At 44.1% G+C, this 19284-nt stretch overlaps 1 protein-coding gene across 1 annotated transcript in view; it reads left to right on the forward strand.

Moving 5' to 3' along the window:
* Positions 1-19284, forward strand: part of KYNU (kynureninase) — a 111735-nt gene that overhangs the window by 40801 nt on the left and 51650 nt on the right. The window contains exon 7 of the mRNA XM_066639563.1: positions 5570-5716. Within this exon, the coding sequence (XP_066495660.1) occupies positions 5570-5716 (147 nt within the window). The remainder of the gene's footprint in view (positions 1-5569; positions 5717-19284) is intronic.

A 19284-nucleotide genomic window follows, 5' to 3' on the forward strand; every position in this document is an offset into this window, starting at 1 on the left:
AGCTCTAGGCAGCACCTTGGTAGAAGGGGACTTTCACCCCCTTCACCTGGGCAAAAGGAGTAACTCCACAACAATAAAAGCCTTTGTGGTAAAAGCCACAAAGGTAAAAGCCTTCATGTTGGGCGGCTAGCCCAACATAGAGGTTCATCTCTCAAGATAGAGGAGCAAAGCTCCACTGGTCCCACTTCCCCGCCCTCTCCCCACCTTCCGCCCGCCTCCCCCCTCCCCGGAACGCCTCCTCCCCACCTCCCCCCACGCCCCCGCTTTCCTCTCCGCTGCTGGGCAATCCATGCAACCGCTGAGCGGTGGAGGCTGGGCACCCATCCTGCGCTAGCCCAGTGTTGGCCAGCGCTGGGCTAGCATGGGTGCTCGCCCAGCGTTAGGGCTTGCACAGTGGGCACAGGCGGTAAGCTGGTGCAGAGCTCAGGATTGGGCTCTAAGTCCACGCTTTCCATGTGCTGTGTCCCATTCATAATAAACTTGACAGGCATAAGCCAAATACATCTGCCTAAGGGTAGGTAGAGAGGCAAGAGGAAGGCAGAATCAGTGCCATCTCTCAAGATAATGCTACCAGGAGGAGCACATAAGCAATGTTTCTTACCCACGAATATTTATTTGTTTAAAATGTATGTATTCATTTGAAAAAAACGTATTCTCTGCCTTTTTCTCTCTAGGAGACTTGAGGTCAATCACAACATCAGTTAAACAATCACACAATAATAAAACCACAATTAGCAAAACAAAAAAACAAACCCAGCAATTAACACAATAAAAGCATCAGAAGCAAGATAATATTTTTAGGATAAAAGAAAAAACCCAAATGAGCTGTAAAAAAAAGAAGTCCAACTGGCTGAATACACTTAATACACTTTAAATCTTAATACACTTTTGAAGCTATGTTTTATAAATGTAATTTCAGAGTTATCTAGGATAGGATGGCTATATATCTAAAACAACTGAAAAAGCTTAAGACTGCGGTCCTCTGCAGACTTACTGGAGATTAAGGGCCCAATCCTATCCAATTTTCTAGTGCTGGTGCTACTGTGCCAATGGAGTAGGCACTGCTTCCTGTGTTGGGGAGGCAGTCACAGAGGACTCCTCAAGGTGTGGGAACATTTGTTCCCTTACCTTGGAGCTGCATTGCATTTGTACCGGTGCAGTAAAGTTGGATAGGATTGGGTCCTAAGACCGTAATCCAAAGGATACACTTGGCCGGCGCAAATCCTTTGTGATAGCCTGGAAGGGTTGCAAATGTGCCATAAAGCACATTTGCGCCTTCTCAAGTGTCAGCTGGCCAGCACATGGACACGACCTGGTCCGCGGAGGCTGCATCAAGCTTCCGCACTGACGGAGAAAGGTAGGTCTGCACTGACTGAGTTTGGCCAGCACACGGGTCTGGGGGAGAGTGGGGAAGGTGTGAAGGAGGCGATTCAGGGAGGGGGAAGGAGAGTGGACCATTGGAGTGTTTTGGAGTGTTTTGGCGGGTAGGGAGTGTGGGGTGGGGTCAGGATCCGGCAGTTATACTGTATCCTATCCCCATCCCCAGGCAACCAGGGGCAGACCTGGGCTGCTCAGATTTGCGCCACCTCTATAGATGGCGCAGATCTGAGTAGTCCCATTGGGGCTGCTGTGGCGTTACACGGGATAAGGGGAATTACTTCCCCTTGCCTCAGGCTGAGCCACAGCCAACCCCAAACCCATGCTGGATACAGCACAGGCCAGTTGGTCTGCCCCTTCCAGCACAAGTTAGGATTGCGCTGTAAGCTTCATTGAACAGAGTGGGACTCTGTAAACATGCAGAGGCTGTCCTGATGCCACATTTGGGCAAAATTCTTCATTGGATCCCCATGGTATTATCCACCTGCCTCCAGATGGCACATTTAGTGGTACCACTGCTAACTAAAGTAAGGCTTTATGGAGTTGGCCCAGCAAAGAGGGCCCTCAACCTGGGTTCTATCTGACTGACTCTGTGAGTTCAATCCTATTCCCCCATGCCAAAAATGTTTGGCCTGCATGTATGTGTTGAGGGAACCTGAGGGCAAATGGAGGGCAAAAAACATTTTTCTTACCTCCATGTAAGCTCTTTGGCTGCCTATGGGTCTTCTCGGACATACACCACCCATTTTGATGGCATATGTCAATGGAGGGGAAAAGTGCAGGGTGGTTTGGGAAGCAAGGGTAAGATCTGGTATGCACAATTGCCACCAGAGCAACTCTTTCCTTGCCCTACCCACCCCAGTTCTTCTGCCAATATGCCCTGTTCCTCCCTCTCCTGCCCACAGACTGCTTCCTGTGCTGGCTTGCCTTCACCAGAGCAAGTTGCTGGCCCTTTATGGCAGTGGCAGCTTGAAAATGGGTGGTAGCAGTGCCCTCCATACATCTTTTGCAGCTGATTTAGGGCAGTGGGACACAACTTTAAATAATACATTAGGATTGAGCCATGTGACACCACTCTTGTGGAGATGACACTGTATGAAGATAGTTCTTATGCAGCCTCTGCGTTCCTTATAGTGCACTTCTGCTGAGTTTATATTTGTAAGCATCATGATAGATCTTTCTTGTAGAATTCTCTCTAAAAGAAGTTTCATAAAGAACAACATACTGCTTCCTTTATTACCACAGCAATCATCAAGTGTCTCCTTGCAAGAGTATGTAATTGAGATCATTATAAAATATTACATTGCTTTCCTTCCTTGACATGAAGAACTTTTGTTGCTTCTCAGTAGAAGTGGAACTGACCTTCTCAAAAAAAAAAAAAAAGTATTTTTCAGAGAAGAGGAAGCTACTCTAAAGGCCCTGATGTTCAAAGATTGTTACGATAATAGAAGTTACTTTCAAATCAGCAAATCTTCTTCCAGCTCTTTACAGTGGCATGTCTAATTTCATTTGGAGTTTTCACTGCTTAATTGATCCCTTGGTGGTAGTGTATTTTACCTTATCCCTTGCTAAGAGGAATAGAGGAGAGGAATACTGGTTTTATAGGATCAAAACTGATTTTTTTCTTCTTTGTTGAAATATCTCTATATTTAATGACTTCAGGGTTTTTGCACTTTTGGATTAGATGAATCCTATTGTTTTTGAAATACAAATACAGTAAAAAAAAATTAATGACTTTCTGTGGAATATGGAGTTCATTTTAAAAGTATGAAGAGGGATGTGGGAGGTAGCTTTCAAGTCTTGGGCTGTCACAAATTCAAAATGTCATATAAAAATATTGCTGAGACTGGCCCAGCATGGCATTTTTTATGTTGTTATATATATGCCAGAGATGCCAACACTTTCTAAATGTAAGTGCTGCATACGAACATCTTCATGTGGCTGAGAGCCACAAAAAATGCAACAATAGACTCCACTTGTCTTATAAGACTATCTGCAACTACCAGTTTTCCAACAGCTGAAACTGTTAACTTTTCTGCAAGTTTCTCAGTTTGACTCCAGTATTCTGAATAGTTCATGATTTTTTTTTTTCTTCCAGAAATAGTGGTTATAATGCTTGGCATTTTGATATCCTTTTTTTGTGTGTTAATAGCCCAATCCTAACTGCTACAGCACTGCTGGGTGCAGTGGTGCCAAAAGGGCTACCACTGCATCCAGCAGCCCTATGGAGGCCACCAGAGGTCTTCTGAGGAAGGTGACTATTTTGCCAACTGGAGAAACTCCATGTTGGGCTGAAAAACCTGACACAGAGGATAGGACCCAGCGGCCTCCACCGGTCCCACCATGTCCTGGACTGGTTCCACCCTCCCCCCAACCACCCCAAGCCCTCCCCCCACCCAGAATGCCTCCCCCTGCTCTGAAAAACCACACTGCCACCCAGTGGTGTTACTTACCCCAGTGGCTGCTCATTGTCCTCCTATCAGTGCCGAGGCCCAAGAGCTGACTGGCACTGGCACGGCACCAGTGGCATCACTAGGGTTTGTGTCACCCGGTGCAGGATGCCAGCACGTCACCCCCCCCATGCAGTGGGCAGGGCAATACCTCAGGTGGTGGGCGTGGTGATGTACCATCACTCTGCTCCCACTGGTTTTTTGGCTGTACCTTTTGATAGATGAAAGATAGAACACATTCTGCATGAAATGATGCATTGATTGATATATAACGTGCTGGTGTTATTCCTCCAAACTGTGATTTTAGTGATTTTGGTCACACACCACAAAGGTGTCAACTTACTAACACCTTATTGCAGCAGTTCTCAAACTTTTAGCACTGGGACCCACTCTTTAGAATGACAGTCTGTCCAAGACCCACCAGAAATGATGTCATGGTGGAAGTGACATCATCAGGCAAATTAAAATAAATAAGTAAAAATAATTAAAGTAAAACAAATAATTAAATAATCAGAAGCCAGCCCTGTTGCACCAAGCTGTAGCCTGCCTGCAATAACACCCCCCCCCCAAAACCAGTAAGGTTTTCAACCCTACCCAGTGCCCAGTTCAATTTAAGAACTTCTGTTTAAACCAGATCACTGTCAGGATCTACCTGGCTTTGCAAAGGTGGCTGGCTCTCAAAAAGGTTCACATTATCAGCTGAAGCCTCTGTTTTGATCCTTTTTTTGAGGGGGAGGCTGCCTTCTGGAACACTTGTTTAGCTCCAGGTGCATAGGATCAGGACCATTCTGGTAGCCTTGCACTCTCCTTCACCTGAACTTCCACACCAGCCAAGGCACGTTTGCTTACTCGCGAGTAAACATCACCGTGAGGCTTAGTTTAACTTTCCATAGGGCTTAATACATTCATCTGCTTGAAGGGAGGGACTTCATTCTCAGGTGTTTTGGGGGGCTGCATTCATTGGATCAGGACCATTCTGGTGTTGTTGGATTCCTCTCAGCCTGCCCTTTCCGATGGACTAAGTCAAGTTCACCTACTCGCGGGTAAACATGTGATACGGCTCACTTTCCATAGGGATCCATGCATTTTTTGTTCTCCGAGTTTTTGGCCATATCTTTTGATAGAAAGGAGATATTTCACTCTGGTGTTTTGCATTGCGTTCTGCTCAGAATTCCACATCCAACGGTATATAATAAGATGGTGTTTTGTTGCACTTTGCAACAGCCACAAAGGGACTATGCACTGATGGAAAGCTAGTTCCGGCAGCACAAGGACCCCATAGGATTGGGCCAAAAGCCATTTTAATATGAAAAATCTGAATTTTCAATTGGTATGCAATAGCAGCACTAAGTGTCCCATAGTTTTCTGTGGAAGCTTATCTCAATCCAAGGTTAGTCCTTCTCAGTATACGGTCCTTGCATTGAAATTAATTATTTTTTTAAATCTGACCAATTGAGGCAGACTTGAAAGTATTCAGGCAAGCAAAATATGTAAAGGATCAAAATGAACAACCTCTTTAAAAAGATTCTACCACCCTGAAGCTGTATTACTAATGATTATTCACCATTCAAAGGTTACTCCGGGGCTCTTACTTTGTAGATTACAGCCCTATTAAGGATTTGCTTTAGATCGCTCACTGCAGACAGCAGGGCACATCATAAAAAAAATAGCTCATGGAACAAGAAATGACAGCTTTGCTACTACTAGAGTTGATATAAAATATGTGCTTAACTTTATTTCAGGGGGAGGAGACCTTGAGAACGGAAGATATCCTTGCTGTAATTGAGAAGGAAGGAGATTCTGTTGCTGTAATACTGTTCAGTGGCGTGCAGTACTATACGGGACAGCTGTTCGACATCCCCAGAATAACAAAAGCTGGCCAGGAGAAGGTAGAATTGCTGCAGTGGTTCTTAGATCTGTCTTTTAAACAGTACCTTCTTTCCATCACCACAACCTCTTCCTCGGCTATGAAATCATTTTCTTGAATATCAGTTTTGTGAAAGTGAACTGAGGAGAGAACCAGCATGGTTCTAGGAGGAACCAGGAAGAGTTCATTGCATTGGTTAAACTTTAGCATACAAATATGAGTCAAAGGAAATTGATATATATATTTTTTCCAAGCAGTTGAAAATTAGCAACAGTTCAGCACACATTGTTGAGAGTGTGAAATGGCAAAGTTGTTGACAGGATGAACTTCATCCTTCTTTAGCCATTAATCTTTGCAGCCAGATTGGATTAACGCATATGTGAAGTATGCTAAAGAGCAGGTCTGCAACCAAATTGGGGATTCAGTTCTGTAATTGGCATGAACTGTTACTGGACAGTGTGGGCCCAATCCTATCCAATTTTCCAGCATCGATGTAGCCACAGTGCAGCCCCAAGATAAGGGAACAAATGTTCCCACACCTTAAGGGGACCTCTGTGACTGCTGCCCCATGACAAGATGCAGCAGCACCGGCACTGGAAAATTGGATAGGATTGGGCCCTGTAACTGCTGCCTCCTCGACTGTGCTTCCTATTGATTGACTCCTATTACATGAGGAGTTTTCCCACATCACAGGACTGAGGATCAGTGTCCATGTCCTCAATTCTCAGTTAGTTTGCCTAGCATAAAAAATAAAATATAAATCATGGGATTTATATTCATCACTCTCTGCATATATCTTTATGTGAACTCTGAAAGAGAAAGAAGAATGGAGCAGAAATCCCAGTGCCATGGGGTCTCAAAGAATGGCACAGCGTGGTCCCTATAATTCAGCACTACCTAATTAGTTGAGGAAGAGTAAAGGTTCTGAAACTTCACTCATTTGACACATGAGCTCCAACAGTACCATATGACCCTATTTTCTCCCTTAAACTCTAGCAAGACTGTACAAAATGATCTCCAAATTGACTGCATTTGCACTTCTTAAGTGCTGTTGAATGTATCATGCCTGTCCTAAGTCTTGCTTTGTCCTGACCCTTTCAAGAAATACCCAAGTGTCCAAAGATCTATTCAAGGTGTTGTTGCTAAAATCACTCCTCTGATTCTCTGGAGAGGCTTTATAGTTCAAGGCCAACTATTTCAAGTGCCAGAAGCTTTCATCTACTGGGGAGGTCCAACAAAACAGAACATTTAAAAAAAAAATTCAAGAATAATGCCTTTCTTTACTTTCTGTGCAGCACTCATTGTTAACATCAAAGATTCTTGTGACACTTTAACAACTAACACATTAAATGAGCCCCATGCTATCCATCTTTCCAGCACCAATGCACCCCCAAGGTAAGGGAACAAATATTGCTTTACCTTAAGGAGGCCTGTCTGACAGCCCCCTCCCCCCCCCAGATGTAGCACATGCCCATTAGCATGGCTGCATCAGCTCTGGAAAGTTGGATAGGAATGGGCTATAAGAGTTCATGAATATGAGCTGCCATAGCTCCATGAAGTCCATAATAGACAGATACATAAATGCACACACACACAAAGGCCTAATCTTGTGACGTATTTAAAAACATACATGGTTAAGATGGTGACAACTTACAATAGCAATAATTAGTGATAATAAATGATAAGATTCCTAGTAATGCTAAGCTAATTAGATCTGCAGTGTGATTAAATAAACAAATATATATATTTCATCTCAAATCAGGCTTGAGGTGATGGTATCAAGCCTCATTATAAATTCTGATTTAATTGATTCATGCTCTAGTCTTCCTCCTAAGTTTTTTTTTTTGGTCAAGAATTGCCATGTTTAAGATCTGCAGCAGATTGTGTCCAGCGCAATCCTATCTTGCGCTGGAACAGCCAGACCAGGAGGCCTGTACTGTATCCAGCACAAGATTGGGACTAGAAGTGACTCAGCCGAAGGCAAGGGAAAACTCTTCCCCTTACCCCCGGGTAAGCCAACACAGCCCCAATGGGTCTCCTTGGATTTGCGCCACCTCAGGAGGTGTCACAAGTCAGAGGAGAATGGAGTGGCTTCAAGCTGCTCCACGCCGCTCAAGGAATGGGGTTGGAATCCAACATAACTGCCAGGTCCCAGTCCCGCCTCCTGCTTCCCACCTTCCTGCCTGCCCCCTGAATTGCCCTCTGCCTGCCCTTCACTGCCCCAGAACGCCTCCCTTCTGCCTCCTCTCCATCCTCCCCAGGCCTCTGTGCCAGCAGAACTTGGCTGACACAACCTTCCCTCCCCAGGTTGGCGTGGAGGCTGGATGCAGCCTCTGTGGGCTGGCATGCATCTCTGCACTGGTCCAGCTGACTCCCGAGGAGGCACAGCTCTCCTGGGCTGGCATATGGGACTTGCACCAGCCTAACAGTTAGGACTGTACCCTTAGAAGATTAAGAGCCCAATCCTGGGCTCGATGCTCTGTTGTACCGCCAGCGCAGTCACAAACATGCTATTAGTCATGTTTGCTAGGCCTAACACCGGGCCAGCTCCCATGCTAGCCCAGCACTGGCTGGCGCTGGGCTACTGCCAGGGGGGGCACCCGGCCTCCCCCGCTTGGTGGTTGCATGGATTGCCGAGCCACGAAGAGGAAAGCAGGGGCTGGAGGCAGGTAGGGAGGAGGTGTTCTCAGGGGGCAAGAGGTGTGATTGGGAGGCGGGAGGCAGGGAGGGAGGGAGGCGGGACCGGTGGAGCTCCGCTGCACTGGGTTCTGCACTTGTGGGGCTTAGCGCCCGACACAAATGCTTACTTCACCACCGACCTTTTGGTAGGCGGTGAATCGAGTAGCCCCATTGCGGGGCTACTTCCCTTACCAGGTGAAAGGGGATGACAGTCCCATTCTCCTGGGGTGCCGCCCATGGCTGCCGTTGGTGCACAGGATGCGGCCGTTGCCATTTTTGATGCCGCCGTAGCTACGTGCCACAGGACCTAAGGACTGGGCTGTAAAATGTTCTCCCACTGATGTCTCAAAGATTTGTTTCTGAAAGATTCAGATGTTAGATTTGTGCACGTTTATGCATAGAAAACCTCATACATTTATTCATTCATTTAGTTTTAGATTTATGCCCTGCTTTTTAGTCAGGGCAGGCTCCCAAAGTTGCTTACAATTTAAAGAAGAAGGCTGGGTGGGGAGGAACAGGATCCTGGCCAGGCACTTCACAAAAAGCCATAGGGGAGGTGGTGGTGGTTGTAGTGCAGGTTGAGGAGATGAATAATGCAGGCACTGGTGATAATCTATAACGGGGTGCCAACAAACATGGGGTACATAGAGGGAAAAGACATTATGAGCACTGGCGCATGCTGGCAACACAGATCAGAAGAATAGGAGGGTCAGCAGATCAGCTTGCTTCAGGCCACAGATCGGTTTGCATCACCTCCAGTGCCACCTCTGTATGTTATGCACTTTGAAAACATTCTTGTGGCAAAACCCATGGGTCTACATTATGATTCTGATAGAGACATGCCATCTTCTTCATAACTAGCTCTTAGAAGACATGCTAAATTTTTAGGGTTTCAAATCACAGGTTCACAAAGGAGTAAGGCAGAGGCTTGAGGCATTCTCACCATATATCCCTTGGAACAACCAGTGAATTGCCATTCTAAAAATGCATCTTTCTTTTCATGAGATGGTTGATGACTGGTGGCTTTTATGGGTCATAGCACTGCATACATGCTCTAAGGAGAACAACTGTGGTAATGAACAGAAGTCAGGGCTAATTTAGTCCACATCCTCTAAACCAGGGGTGTCTAAAGCTTTTGGCATGAGGGCCACATCAGCTCTCTGTGTCGGGGGCCAGAGAAAAAAGAATTAATTTACATTTTAAATTTGAATAAATTTACATAAGTTTACATAAATGAAAATATTAAAGACGAACTTGCAATAGCTCAAGGTCTATAAAAGGCCTTGCACAAAGCAAGGCTGGCCTTTCCTTTACTGCTGCTACTGCATCACAGACGTGAAACAGCAAGAAGTGGAGGGAGCCCTCATCCCACAGCTCATGTGAGAGGTCTAACAGTCACTCTCACGCTGCGAGCCATCGCGTCGGGCCAGTGCGGGCTCCAACAAATCTCTGGAGGGCCAGAGGCTCATTGGAGACTGGGAGCTTCCTGAGGGCCGCATTGAGAGGCCTCGAGGGCCGCCTGTGGCCCCAGGGCTGGGGTTTGGGCACCCCTGCTCTAAACTGATATAATTGGAGCCAATTTTTGTAAAATGATGTCATTTTCATTTTGATGTGCTAAACTAGACTTGCGATTTTGCTAACATGTTGAGACTGTACTGTTCTAACTCACTTTCCTTTTTAAGGATCCATACAAGCACTGAGGCAAGACCAATTCAACATAACCAGATCTACCACGCGAACTGTGTATTTATTTTTGACTTTTACTCACTAAAAATGGCCACATGAATCAGCACTTAGTCTGTTTTGCGATAAAAGGCATTTTCTGCATTTTGACTTCTGCACATTAAAAATGACCAAGCGAGTCAATGCATTTGGGTTGAGATAGGAAGCGTTTCTGCATTTTATCAGCAATTCGCTCAGTGAATGGCTGTTCCCCATTCAATAACATCTGCTATTGTGGTATTTTGCCTACTGCCAGGAGGGCAGGTGAGCTCCTGCTGGTGCTGACAGTATTCCTATTCAGCTGAACCATTTAACAGGCGACAGGCAGATTATGGAGTACATCACCTCCATGGGTAACTCATTTTCAGTTACTCAGCCTTGGGGAATTTACTAAAAAGACAAGACTCTATGAAAGTATCTCAGCAATTCTTTTTAAGCTCCGGAACTAGACAGAACAATTGTCAATTGGGTTTTCAGAATTTTGGGAGGTATATCTTTTATTGTATATGCCAAATGTAGCTTTTTAAGAAATCATAAGCAGAGTGAAGAGATTCACTCTGGGCACTTTACCAAAGCTAAACAGTAAGTCAGCTACTATGTATGTAAAACAGGTGGTTTTAGGGGTATGTCTGCAGGTTACAGATGTGTGTTGACGGCTTTTTCTTAGGCTGCAGTCCTAACCACACTTTCTTGAGAGTAAGCCCCATTGAACAAAATAGGACTTACTTCTAAGTATACCTGGTTAGGATTGTGCCCTTGGTCACTTAATATTTTAAGACCAATGGGGTTTATAGTTGCTGCTTGCTGCTGGTTGGATTTTGATATTGTATTATATATGTACTTAATATATTTATGCATTTTGTGGTTAATATATTCTAATGTTTTTGTAAGTTGCCTAGGGTACCCTTCTAGAAGAATGGATATAAATTGAATAAATAAATACATAAGTTATGTGCAGCAAAATTCCTGCATGTCTACTCTGAAGTAAGTTCCATTGTGTTCAATGGGGACTTACTCCTAGGAAAGTGAGAATGGGATTGGAGCCATGGTTTATTAAAAAGGCAGCACTTAATTTGTTGATTCTTTTTGTAAAGTAGTGCATTTGTGGGTTTTCTTTTACCAAATTCTGTCTAATCAAAAATATTAAATGCCTCACAGTGGTAAGATAGATATATTTTCATATAAGCATTGCAGGTCAAATGAAACATATTTAAATGATAGTCATGATGTTTAAAACACAACTATTAGTACAAATGCATAAAACCAATGGAAATTATAATTAACTAATTGGAAATGTCAAGTTACTAAGATTTCTATAGTACCTTTTGGGTATGTAGACTGGGGAAAAAACATGGAGAAAATCTAGGCTATTCTATTCCTTTAGATCCATTGCTTTCCTCTTAAATTAATAGACTTATCCTAACTAAATACCTGGTGGTGATGCAGCGGTGCTGGTGATAGTGCATCCTATATGGGGATTTTTGGCTGCTGGAGGTCTCCTTGGGCTAAGGGGACATTTTTCCCCTTGCCCTGGGGTAATCCTCAGAAGCTGCAACAGGCCAATTAGGACTTGCGCCAGCAATACTGCTGGGGGCAAGTCCATGTGAATCTGTGCAAGCTGATCAATCCTGTTCCCTCCTAAACTTGATCTGTCCACCTCTGCCCCATCTTCTCCCCATTCTGTGCACTCGCCACCCCATTTAACCCCCTCTCCAGTTTTCATGCCAATTCTGCCCCCCTTCACCAGGTTCTCCTGCTTCAGTGGGCCTCAGTCACTCCACCAGCACAAAAGGAAGGCTCTGGACTTCCCACACATGTGCTGGTTCCCTGCACCACCACAGAGCACTTTACGGTACTTTTGTGGCAGTCTCCACTCTCAGAGCATGTGTTGTGCTGGCACAGACCTTGAATAGGAGTGGGCTGTATGTTGATTATAGGACACGTGCAGGGCAATCCTATGCATGTTTACTGGGAAGTAAGGGAAAGCTCTGCTCCCCTTGCAGCATGTGCGCATGTTGCCTCTGCAAGGCTCAGAATGTTGGAATCACATGAGAGACACAACTTCTGATTTCCTCTGGAAACCAGAAATTGCATCTCTCATGCGATTCTGTCATTCTGAGCCTCAGCTTTGGAGCTCCCCTCAGCTTTGGAGGCTTGGGGCATGCAACATCCTGACCAGTGGCAGCTGTAGCATATGCAACCTGTTGCTGGCCAGAAGGTCATTAAGGAGTGCACACCTCCTTAACGACCCCCTATCTTTTTCTTGTTTGAGAATTATTGAAGGTGATAACTCCCAATCTTCGTAAGTTTTATTAAAAGTTAATCTTAGGAAAGACCTAAGGGCTCTGCCCAGGGTACCTTTTGGGTGATTTGGGAAAGCCTGTGCTGGTGGCAGCGGGGTATAACTAAGTTCTTCCATACTTGGCCATGATACCCCATGTCATGTAGCAGCTGCCCCAATGGGGCTACTTGGATCTGTGCCACCAAAATTGGTGGTGCAGATCCGAGCAATCCGGTGTAAGGCTGGGCTGCTTCGGAGGGAGGTTAGGATCCAACCCGAATGCTAGATCCTGGTACTGTCCCCCTCCTGGAGCTGGTCTGCCCTTCGGACTGGCCGCCACCCACCCTTTCCCCACCCTGGGACATTCCCATTCCACCCTCCCGAAGCCCCCACGCCAGACTAAGGAGGCCAGTGCAAACTCACCCATTTTCCTGGGTGTGGAGGCCTCTGTGGGCCAGCACATGTCCTTGTGCTGGCCCAGCCAACTCACAAATATGCCTGATGGCACATTTGTGACACTCCCGGGCCAGTGCAAAGGACTTGTGCCGGCCCAAGGGCGAGCCCCTAGATTTATAAGACATGACACATGGCATCAAGACATCCTGCCGCTAGATGTCAAAAAACAAAGTCAATGAAAGCCCAATCTTAACTAGGCTTGTACTGCCTTTTACAACAGCAGATCATAGTTATGTTATCATAAATGACCATACAGTGGTATGTTTTGTGCCCCGCCAGCAGCCATTGCTTACCCCCTTTTTGCCCTCTGGTTGCCCCCCCCACCACCATTCAATGCAGTGTGTTCCCTTTTGGCATGGCTGCATTGGCGTTGATGGAAGGGGATAGAATTAGGGCCTAAATTACTTGTTTTGTTTTCCATTTTTGAGGTCAATTTCCCATCTTCCTTTCCTCTGCTGAAATTGTCAGACTGTTTTGCTTTCAGACAGCTTCACTATTAAATATTAAATGAACTAAATTAAGCTTGAAAAATCACCTCAAGCAACTTTTTTTCCATCTTTAGACTTCCATCTTATAACCAGAATTATGACACATGTGGCCAGATCTTGTCAGCTAGATGTGTCCTGAGTTCACTATAGACCTAGATTTTTATGTTCAAATATACAACTGTGTATCTTCTGTGAGGACAAAATATATCCCAAAAACATGCTAGATACTTGATACCCCTCTTATTCCCCCCCCCCCCGGCAGGCAGCAAAAAAACAGGAGACTTGTCATAGCTTTGGTGAGCCACTGAACATGACCTGAAGTTCATCTTTTGTGTGGTGGGTCACAAATCACTTAACCCTGACTTATTACAAGACTTAAGGCCCAGTCCTATCCCCTTCCAGCCCATAGCATGCAGCAACCCCCAATAGAGTGTGTGCTGCATTTTATGGAGGGCAATGTTTCCTTGAAGTTGTGTGGCTCTATGGCCACACAGCTCAAAGCTCTGGGAAGTTAAGCTCCACACAATTTGGAGCTTTCCTGGAAGTCTGGCAACAGTGTAAAAAGTTATTGCCATGCATCTAGAAATGCTGCAGGGCTCTGGTGTGGCGATCAAAGGAATCTGTGCACCAGCGTGAATGTCTTAAAGCAGTTGTTCCCAATCTTTTTGACTGGTGGCTTTCTTGACCTACTGGGCCATTGACTGTGGCTTCCCATTACGGCTACAATCCTATACATTGTACAGGGTGGTGTTTTTTTTCCCAAGGATTCTGTGGCTCCCTGGTGAGCCACAGCTCACAGTTTAGGAACCGCTGTCTTAAAGGGATTGTTGGGGTGGGGAGGCACCAGATGGTCTGGGAGAGGTAAGTAAAAATCTTTTCTGCTTAGTTCCCCATAGGCTACCTGGCCTCCAATGTGTCCCCTCAGACCTACTCAGATTGTGAGTGCCCAGCAGTGCATTGGGCTGCCCAACACTTGTTGCTACAATTTATTTTTGCTAATTCCTCCTTGCTGTTTTCTCTTTCCAATTCCTGGGAATACTTTTCAGCTAACTGCCAGATGGGGGAATTAACCTAACAGCAGCTAAAGAACCCCTGTTCCACTCCATGTGGCCAGCTAAGCTAAGTCTCACTGGATTTATTTTACCTATAACTACAACAAAGAACCCAACCTTTAGGGGATTTATTTTCCAAATTGACTTTCACTTTACAAGCTGTAGAGCAGGAATGGTGCTGTTTTTCCTGTCTGTTAAAAACATTTTGAAAGTGATTCTGATCTCCTCTTCAATCACAATAGGACCTCTTTTCAGTATCTTACATTTTTCTTTTCTGGGCATATCAGCTTCATGTGTATGACTGATGCTGTCATTTCTTTTTCTTACCTGACACTCTTCAAATGACATTATCACCCATGAACTATTATTAAGCCAATTGTTACTAACTCTCAAGACATTCTCCAATTACTTCTATTTCATTCCAAGGTTAAGGATAGATTCTGTCTGTCTTTGTACAAGCTGTAACTTAAATGTTGAGTCATGTTTCAGCACACCGCATAAAGTTCCCCAGAACTTTATGAAGAACTATAGAAATCTTATGAGACTCATTCTACAGAGGGTAGAAAAACACAATCAAAAATAGTCGCTTCTACATTATTTCTAAGACTAATGAACTGAGATTTCAAGAGCTTTGTTCTAGCTTTCTAAATGTTAGTAGTAGTCCTTTGATTATCTGTCTCTGAGATGATTCACATGTGAATGTTCAGAAGTTTTTCTCCCCACTTGATTACTCTGTGCTGAATGATTAACAACTGAATATGATGACTTACTCCATCAACAAGAATTGTGTTCTGAAGTGAAAAGTTTTTGGGGGATTTTTGACCACATTCAGCAGGTTTAGATTCTCCTTCTAATGTTTTGCCCTCACATGTGTAGGGCATTATCCAAGGACTAAAAATACCTGAAATGCTATAGTTCTAAGGAACATTGTTATAGACTCCTCACTTCAAACTAAAAATTGATCTACTGGTAAAGACTTAAAATTCAAATACCCGCCCAGCTAAAAGTTCACTAAAACTTTTCAACTTGAACCGTCTGGTTTTTGGCGTTTCAAAACCCAGGCGGTTCAAGTTTAACAGTCCAGACTTCAAGGCCCACTGCAGTCTGATGCCAGAGTAAAAACAGTTGTGTTGTTCAGTAATTTAAGGTGGTATAGAAATTCTGTCTGCAGTTTTATTTGTCATCATGGTGCATTTACATGTGTAGGTTGACACTTGATTCTGAAATCTTAACCTTTTGTCCTAAGGTTAAAACAGGAAATACAAGTGATGATGTTTTCTGTACTCTTTCAGTCACTCTTGTAACTTGGAAAGAGGCTTCGGTGTATTCAACCACAGGACAATATTTGCCATTATGGCAGAGTCCTGATTATCCAACCCAGTGGCGTAGCTACTAAGTTTTGCAGCGCACTAAGTTTTGCAGCGCATCTCAACATGCTGTGAAAGCTGCCCCTCCCCCTCACTGTCAGAGCCATTGCTGGCGGCGAGAGCAAAGTAGAGGCGTCTCTTCTGCTTTGCTCTTACTGTCAAGAATGGCTCTGAGGTGGGAGGGGCAGCTTGCATGATGCACTGAGGCGCAAAACTTGGTGCTGCATCCCCCCTGTAGCTATGCTACCGATCCATCCCAATAGGTGATCAGATTATTGAATAGGTTGGATAATGCAGAAACAGGTGGCTGAGGAGGGGAACAAAATTTCAACCACCTTGCTGGGGTGGCGGATGCAAGGCAAAAATGGATGAAGAAGATTCCAGCAAAATAGCAGCTCTCTGTCTGTGTTTCTCTAATCTGGGAAACCCAAGCCAGGAGGGTGTCCTGCAAACTGCAATGGACCTAAAGTTTCAGGTGGAGGCCTCCTCCTCTTTCCCCTCTCTCCTGTTCTCTCTTCTTTCTTACCAGGAGCACTATGGGCTTGTCTCAGAAACATTTTAATCTGTCACAAGAAGGAGGTGAAGATGGAGGGGGAAGGCAGGACGGATCAAGCGAGCTAAGGGGTGGGCAGCTGATGCTAATTAACAGGGCATTTATTTACACACAGCTCCCTGCCAACAAAGCAAGGGAATTAGGAGCATGGCTACCATGTTGGATAAAGCACAGTGTCAGGTAATTGGGACTCTTCTGTATCTGCCTCAACACTTTTCCACTGACATGACTTAAATTTACAAAGCAAGGATACATGAACAGGATCTGATAGTTAGATCATAAATAAGCTCAATTAAGTAATCCTCCTGAGTGTGCACTGTTTCTTAAGAACATAAGAAGTGCTTACTGTGACAAAACATGATCCACTTAGCCCAGCATTCTTTGCAAGAATCCCAGCAACCAGGAGGCCCTTGATGATTTCTTAGAAACTGTCCAGTAGTTTATCAATGCATGACTTTAATGCTTTTGCCCACCTCCAATAAAGTTGTTCATCATCATTTCCAGTTCTATTTGGCATGTGATGAGGCCTGCAAGTTCATTCTTTCACTTTGCAAGGACTTTATAGGCTGACAGTCTCATTAGTGGTTTCGTTAGAATTCTTATGTCACACTTATAATGCAATTACTTTCTGAGACTGAGATAGTTTAGAGGAGATTTAATTTACCAAAGTATTGTCTTAATAATTTAGATGGAGCAAAAGACAGAAGCCGATCGTTTCAAACCCTTTGTATTATTGTTAGATAAAAGATTTGGGAATTTATGCCCTCGCTGTTCATCTTCCCACCTTACTTTAAAGAGCCTTTTAAAAATATGTAAAATATTCTTCAATTTGTAGTCAGTGCACAAAATGTACTATCATTTCTCTTCAGTTTCATAAATACTGCAGCTTTATAATACTAATTCTTGTATTATTCTTTACTTTAAAAATGCTGCCATCCAGTGGCAATTGCTATGTATAAAACATAGTTTGTGACTTTTAGCTTCTTCCAGTTTTACAAGCAAGATGCATGTCAGGCACTGTGGAGGAACTAATACTTTGAAATTTGTGAGAATGTTTTGAGTCATTGCCTTCCATCTGTAAGGGATTTGTTTCCACAGACATCCAGAATGAATTGGGGTTGGCTAGATGACCTATAAGGACCTTTCCCACTCTATGATTCTTTGAATGAGAAATACAGATTTTTTTGGTCCTCATGAACAACTTTTGACTGACCAAACTGAGTCTGTGGCTGGGGTGAATTCAGTTTTTCCCTTTAGCTTATGTACCTGTTGCAATAGTGTTATATGGAACATGGTTGTGCAAGGAGTTATAAGCAGTGTCTGTGACCTCAACAGTGATGAATGAATTAACTCTTCCTCCACTTTAGGTTAATTCTGTGACTTTCCAGGTGTTAATCTTCATAAAGAAAGTACTTATCTGGAGTATAAATGTGTGTCACCCCCCCCCCCCATCATACCACTGAAACATAAGAGCTCTCTTGATAGCAGTTTAAAAAAAAAATTTCTGAACAAAAAAGTTCTGAACAAAATTTCTTCTCCTTGGGGTGTGAGTGTACTGCCCTTCCTAAGAAAGGCAGTAGACTTATAATAACTCTTTTCTCTTTTGTAAGAATTCTACCTTTCTTTAAAAAAAAAAAAAGCCTGAGCAGGAAGTTCTAACTTCACTTTGAATTTCAATACAGTGGGAATTTTGCTACTTCCCTTCAAGACTAGTCCCCTGCAGTAAAGAATATTCCACACACCATACACCCTCTCCACAGATTACATGCCTCTACAACTGACTGAAGGCCCAATCCTATCCAATTTTCCAGTGCCAGTGTAGCTGTGTCAATGGGGCATGCACTGCATCTTGTGGTAGGGAGTCAGTCACAGAGGCCTCCTTAAGGTAGGGGAACATTTGTTCCCTTCCCTTGGGGCTGCATTGCAGCTGCGCGGGTGCTGGAAAATTGGATAGGATTGGGCCCTAATTCTCTCTAAAATCTGTCAAATGTAGAAAATCATTGCGGGAGATGAGTATCATTGTATTTAGGCTCACACTGGAATAGAAATTGTCCTGTGTACACCAAAACTGAATTCTGCAGCAGCTCCAGTCCCGTAGCTGTGTCCCAGAGCTCCTGTACACTCCTGTACTCCTCTACACTCCTTCATGGGAAGTGAATCCACAAGCCAAACAGTGACTGTGGCAGGTCAGTTTCCTTCCAGGTGTGACACTGATAAGGAATGTATGCATTCCTGGGCCCGATGTGAATGGCTTGTGGCAGTAGTCACCGCCATGTGCCCAAAGTAATACCTCCAGCAACCCACATGGCCAGTGAGCCTAGGTGAAATTGGAAAATGAAGGATCCCAGGTAATTTCTGGACTGCTTCTTTGGCCCCTGGGCCCCCTTTCTGACCCTGGGCCCGGGTACAAATTAAATTTTGATGTTTCAGGCTTCGAGTATATACACACATGGGAGTAAGTCCTTTTTGAACATTTTTATATAATTTTATATAATAAATAGATAAACATTCCCATCATTTCTGACATAATGTTCCCTCCGAGGCACATCAGAGGTAAACCTCTGAGGTAGCATTATGCTAGAACTTTCAGGAATGCTTATTTATTTTATTTAAAATATTTATCTTTTTCCCCATAAGAATGGGACACCCAAGGCAGCTAACAACAAATATTAAAATACAAAATTTAAAACACAGGACAAGATAAAAGTTATCTTAGCTGAAAAAAGCAAACTAATAAGTAATAAAAGCACTAAAAACAGTTTAATGATAACAAGGGACACGTGTGTTTGAGCACAGAAGTTGGGACAGACTGTGATATATTTAGAACTCAATCCTAACCCACTTTCCAGCACTGACATAAGGTTAGTGCAGTTCCGAACAAACATTCCCTTACTTTGAGGAGGCCTCCATGAGTAGGAGGCCAACTGCAGGATGCAGCACACGTCCCATTGTCACCGCTATGCAAATGCTGGAAAGTTGGTTAGGATTTGGG

The sequence above is a fragment of the Tiliqua scincoides genome, chromosome 1, assembly GCF_035046505.1.
Source record: "Tiliqua scincoides isolate rTilSci1 chromosome 1, rTilSci1.hap2, whole genome shotgun sequence".
NCBI classification, from domain to species: Eukaryota; Metazoa; Chordata; class Lepidosauria; order Squamata; family Scincidae; genus Tiliqua; species Tiliqua scincoides.